Genomic DNA, 6,492 nt, shown 5'->3' with positions numbered 1-6,492 from the left:
AAAAATATTATAAATCACAATAATTAATAACTTAAAACATTTTTTTAAAAAAAATTAAAATTTGGATGACTCTCCAAATTTTATTTGTGTCACATAAATTGAGACAACAAAAATAACATATATTGGATCCATTTTAATTTATTTGTCTTATTTTTTTTGGGTTTTTTATATTTAAAAAATGCGTAAAAATACTATAAATCATGATAATTGACAACATAAAATATGTTTTGAAAAAAATACAAAAAATTCCACTCATTCTTTAAGTGAATCTATCGTAAAAATACTATAAATCATGATAATTGACAACATAAAATATTTCAAAAATGTTGTATGTGAGTAGTCTTATTGTGCCTTGAATAGCGTCAAAGAAAATACATATTTGTGATAAAAAAAACTTATTCCTTTATCCACGCAAACAATCGCTTCAAAAACTCCGTTATTAGCCCCAAAACATACTATTTATATTATTGGGCCCGTGCATAGCACGGGCAACATTATCTAGTATTATATAGAAGAGTCATGAGAAGGACAACCAATGGCATTTTAGTAATTTTAACATCATTTAAGGACAAAATAATAATTGTATAATTAATAGTCAAAATGAAAATCTAGAAGAATCCATACATGTTTTAACTTTTGTTATGGGCCCATAAGGATATTATTTTAAGAGTAACTTACAAAAATAACTATATTTATAGGGTTAATGAATACCAATAGCTATAAGTATGTTATTTACAATAAATGACTACAATTTATATCACTTTTTCGCTGTATTTTTGTATAGTTTTTTATTTTTTTTATTTATACATTAATACATCTTTAAGTACAACAAACTAAATAAGAAATTGACTCTAAATATAACCCACTATCTTGACATTACGTCCATACAATGAGCAACTTCCCATAATTAACTTTATAACTGAAAATTACTCATTTAAAGACATATCATATCATATTCTTTATCAGTTTAACAAAAATTGTGATACATCATACTCAATTTTCTTGTTGTCTCCATAATTCTTATTCTGGCGTTGTAAAGGTATTAATTTTTTTGTTTTTGTTAATTCAAGTTATTGTATGTAAGCAAATTGTTGAATTTGTGAATGAAGGTTAAGTATTTCGATTTTGAATAGGTGAACTACATGGCAATAGATACACTAGTTGTTAAACAAAAAATGAATGCACCAATATAGAATACAATGAATACGTTGTTGTTAAACACAAAATGAATACGTTGGATACAAATATACTTGTATTCCCTAATCAACTTTTTATCTTGGATATAGTACTTATCTATCTAGATATAATTATATTCGCAAATCAACATTTCAACTTGTGCTTATATAACAATACAAGTATCTATGTATATAAATATGGATACATTCAACATTGTTGATAAGCAAAAATATGGATACATTAGACAAACGAGCAAAACAGATACAATTTGTGGGTATCAAATTGTATAAGTATGGATAAATTAGACACACAAGCAAAAAAAGATACAATTTGTGGGTATCAAATTGTATAAGTATTCTTGTAAATAAATTTTTGAAAAGGCCAACAATATTGTATTGATGTATCCAACTATACTTGAATTCCCTAATCAATTTTTTATATTTGACAGAGTACTTATGTATTCAAATATAATTGTATTCACAGATCAACAATTCAACTTGTGGTCATATAATGAAGAGTTTCAATTAGTTAACTTTTTTACAAACAATAATAAATGTTAAGCTTGTTTTCACATATTTTAGAAAGAAAAATTTGAACTAATTAAAATAAAATGTGTTTTGAATAGTTAATATTTTGTTCCTAGAAATACTTCAAAGGATTATTGCGTAAACATATTTTTAATATTATGTTACATAATATGACCACTAAATTCGTATCTTGATTATTAAAATAGTCCTTAAAATGACGTATCAATATCTTTTAATTAATTTGAAAAAAATATCAAATTTCGTGACTAAAAGAATGAACAATGTTTGACTATCTAGAAATTAATAATTTGATAATGTATTCATCGAAAGATTAAAAAATATAAAATCTTCATTTCTATATTTTTTTAATATCAAATATGATAAACTATTTAACAGAGAAAATTTGACAAGGAAAATGTTTAACATTCAAATTCTAATGAATATTAAAATACAAACTAAAGAAAAATGAGTAGTTAAAAAATAAAGAACAACAGCAAAAGAAAATGTCAATAGAAAAAAGACTTTGTTGAGAAATATAGAGGAAGAAAAATAGTAATAAATAAATAAATTAGGAAAAAACAACCGGAAAAAAAGGTATATTGGTTATTTTGTGGGGGTAAGATTTAGAGTTTTCTTTACGGCATGATATTAAGAGTGTAGTATCCAAAAAAAATAATTAATGTAATTTAGAATATAACATTACGATAATTGTTATTGTATATAGAAATAAAGTTTCTTTAATGATTGTTTTTATTGTTGTGGAGTTAAAAATTATTTTTTTAATAAATACTTTTAATATTTAGAATATAACATTACGATAATTGTTATTATATATAGAAATAAAGTTGCTTTCTTGATTGTTTTTATTGTTGTGAAGTTAGAAATCATTTTTTAAGTATTTCTATTTATCGAAGACAATAATAAAATGTATCACAAAATTCATCGATAAAAGCCAATTACAAACACAATATACTTAAGTTGAAGCAATAGAGATTTGAAAGACTTTAAATCGATCTTTGTGAATTGATTGATCAATGATTAGTATTTTATCATATGCAAAGCTTATGGTGCAAATATTACAAAATGAAGATAATAACATTGTGGAAAATAGATACCATTTGCGAATATATATGAAGATCGATGAACTTTTTCAAAGATATCAACATTTTATATATTCCTCGAACACGAAATGTTTTAACTCATAATTTAACGCAATTCTCTATTTCCCTGCTGCATAGAATTTTTTAGAATTCAACTTTCTCAATTTAGATTCTAAACGACACATTTATATCGTATGACCATTTGAAATAGATTATAAAGTAATATATTGAAGTTGTTTACTAAAGAAAAATAATATAAAGTACAGAAATATCATATCTTTGGAGGCTCATTACATCATATCCGGGAAGTTTTCTCAATTACAAAAATTTCAAAATTTTCATTGCTCTCGAATACATTCCTTGGTTGTCCAATACATTGCAATGACATATTACTTCAGGGGAGGGATGTATTCGAGAGGAGATAGGTATATATTCGAGAGGGAATAGATGTATCCGAGGAAATAGGGATGTATTAGAGAGAGGATTATAATATCTTAAGTTGTGAATTTATGTAATTTTTCCAACAAAATATGTGAAATTATATTGGGCCCGTATCACGGGCCTTAAATTATCTAGTCATATAAATAAATCCAATGTTATTTTTGGGATAAAAATAAGAGGATGCAATAATGTGCACTGCACGCGAGCTATCAAACTACCATAAAAAAACGCATTTTTGTATCATTTAATTTTGTAGAAAAACGACCAGAGGAAGTTGCTCCGATGGTAAGCACCCTTCACTTTCAATCCGAAGATTGTGAATTCGAGTCACCAAGAGAGAAGGGGTGGAAGCTCCTAGGGAGGATAAAAAAAAAAAAAAAATTATAGAAAAACTTCCGATTTTTTTTTATAATTATAGGTTCTTTGGTTTTCTGGCTGTAAAAAATTTAAACAAATATCACTCTTTTAATTAGTACTAGTCTATGTATAGTAAAGTGTGGAGTAATCAGTTTTTACCAAAACTGAAACAGATTATATGGTGAGAGCAGTGTCAGTTCAAGATCAAGGTGACAATATAAATTGGCAGTATAAAAGTTATCAGAACTAAAAATATTAAACAATGGGAGAAGCCGAGGAGTTATAATTCATTTACATTATGAACATAACCCGAAAGAAAGATCTTTGTTAATTACCAAGTAAAACCAATTGTAAGTCGGCATATGCTTGTAAATCAACACTATATTATAGGCCTACAACATCTTTTTTTTTATGAAAATGGAAATCTGCAGCCGCTATTCTTTGGGTGCGCACAGGGTAAAACCCCCGCTCCTATACAATAGCTCGCAAACCACATAAGAGAGGTAACCCGCACTAGGCAAGCCCGGTGCGACAAGCTCTACAACATCTTGAATTAACAAAATACGGACCACTAAAAGAAGATAAGAATGCTCAACAGCTCTAATCCAAGCTTTGAGTTCAAAGGGATGTTGGCCACCAATTGCGGGTTATTGGTACCACATGAACATCTAGTGATTTCTTGAATAGAGAAGTGAGGGTAGAGCTTTCCACTTTATCTGTTTGTATATTGTACACGATATGATCATTGCCTACAAGAAAACATATAAGATCCTCATTATATGGGTGAAAAGTTAGTACAGAAACCCATTTTGTGCATGGCAAGTGTAGAGACTCTAAACACTGTGTCAGTAGGGACTCTCTGGTGCACCAATGTCCATTTCCCTGTTCTGTAATCATCCTCAAGTTCCCATATACTTATACAAGGGTAAAGGTATCTACTTGGTAGGAGAACTATTTGAGCAAACCGTAGACGACCTCCACACACCCCCAATTTACAAGTCAAACAAGGTTTATCACGAGCCTCAGGTGGGAAATCAATAACAGATAGAAACTGAGCAGGATCATTAGTGAATGGATCAAATGCAAGAGCACAGTCAACCACATCATTTCTCTCATAAGTGAATGTATAAAACATCCTTCCACAGGCAACAATCGAAGTCCTACGTGTTAACATATTCAAATTCCTTGGAGATGTAACAACCATTCTGGTCCAGTTACCTTTCTTAGACGAAAACACGTGGATACTAAACTTGGAATCACCCCAAGAAATAAACCTTAACACCAGATACTGGCATGGAGCATTATCCACAGAACTAGGCTCAATCAAGAAACCAACTCTTTCACTAGTACTCATAAAATGTGTGTTGTTTTCTAGAGGAGTCCGAGGAAGCAGAAACCACTGCTTGGCCAGAACATTAACAATATAATAATCAATACGATCAGATGTCCCTCCGGAACATAAAATTAAGTCACCACATGATTCTATCAAACTAATATAGTTCATAGGGGGGAGATCCGAATAGAGAAACCCTGAATTGACCCGTCTTGAAAAAACATTTTCCGGGCTAAACTCAGATACATATAAGTCCGTACCATCTGAAAGATAATGAAAATAGTTGTAATCAATTGAAACAGAAGTAAAGGGGATGAGTGTTTTTTTGTCGCAATTGCGATAATGAATTAGAGAGATTTTACGGAAGTCATCAGATGAGATTAGGGCAAACCAGCGTTTGCAAACGGATTTGCATAGAGTTGCTTCTTTGCTGCTTGGTAATCTGATAAGTATTTCGATCAGCAGTTCATCACTGAGATCTTTGAAAAAAAATTGTTTCTCCTTTTCTTCTCCACAACACGCCGACGCCGATTAGTCTTTGAACGCCGTCTCATTTTTTTTGCCCTAGAGAAGATGATGAAATGGGAGTAGATCTAGTGCAATCACTAGATATAGGATCCCGCGTAGAGTTGGAGGAGTGTATCATGTATTAATGTTGTGTATTATTAGCTCGGTATATGTTTCACAAAAAATGACCTGATTTGATTTAACATAAAGTTTATGAAAATAAAAAAGATTTTTGAATCTTGTGTAACTATAAAAAAAAAAAAGTCATTCTTTTTTAAACATACTAAAAATGATAGAAGGTCATTCTTTTTTAAACGGAGGGAATAGTAATTTTTGTTTGGCGCTTTTTTTCATGTTAGGTACACTTAGAGTATTATGAATATTACTCCCTCCGTCCCTTTTTAGTTGTCTACTTTAGAAATGACACACAAATTAAGGTAACAATGATTAACACAGTAAAGTTATAATTTTACCCTTATGACAACTTTTCACTTTAAAATTACAACCACTTATTTGAATTCAAGTGAAATAAATTGGAGGGAAACAACATACACTTTTACAATTTTCAAGAAGTGTAAATAAGGGTATAATAGGAAAAAATTTGTTGTCCTTTCTTGATTTGTCAAAATGGACAACTAAATAGGGACAACTAAAAAAGGAAATATGGACAAGTAAATAGGGACGGAGGGAGTATATATTTTTAGGTATTAATAATGCAAAATGATTTAATACATGTATTAATATGATTAGAACATGTTTGACATTGTTATTGGGAGCTCAAATATACTCCCTCCGTCCCTTTTTAGTTATCCACTTTAGAAATGACACACAAATTAAGGCAACAATGATTAGCACAGTGAAGTTACAATTTTACCCTTATGACAACTTTTCACTTCAAAATTACAACCACTTATTTGAATTAAAGTGAAATAAATTGGAGGGAAACAACATACACTTTTACAATTTTCAAGAAGTGTAAATAAGGGTATAATAGGAAAAAATTTGTTGTCCTTTCTTGATTTGTCAAAATGGACAACTAAATAGGGACAAC

The 6,492-nt window shown here is 29.5% G+C and overlaps 1 protein-coding gene across 1 annotated transcript; it reads right to left on the bottom strand.

Annotated features, from left to right (window-relative positions):
- Positions 1–4,256: 4,256 nt before the first annotated feature.
- Positions 4,257–5,498, bottom strand: LOC125860129 (uncharacterized). The gene is made up of 2 exons (XM_049540029.1): positions 5,326–5,498; positions 4,257–5,197 (listed from the first exon to the last, which is right to left on the bottom strand). Exon 2 carries the CDS (start codon positions 5,103–5,105, stop codon positions 4,377–4,379), a length of 729 nt encoding a protein of 242 aa, XP_049395986.1. The 5' UTR covers positions 5,106–5,197; positions 5,326–5,498; the 3' UTR covers positions 4,257–4,376.
- Between the last annotated feature and the right edge of the window lie 994 nt (positions 5,499–6,492).

The sequence above is a fragment of the Solanum stenotomum genome, chromosome 3 (genome assembly GCF_019186545.1).
Source record: "Solanum stenotomum isolate F172 chromosome 3, ASM1918654v1, whole genome shotgun sequence".
In the NCBI taxonomy this organism is placed as follows: Eukaryota; Viridiplantae; Streptophyta; class Magnoliopsida; order Solanales; family Solanaceae; genus Solanum; species Solanum stenotomum.
The sequence above is the reverse complement of the archived record's forward strand: the minus strand, read 5'-3'. Positions and strand labels throughout refer to the sequence as shown.

Coding starts and splice junctions, on each gene's coding strand:
- LOC125860129 (XM_049540029.1), bottom strand. CDS start 5,105: ATGAACTATATTAGTTTGATAGAATCATGTGGTGACTTAATTTTATGT.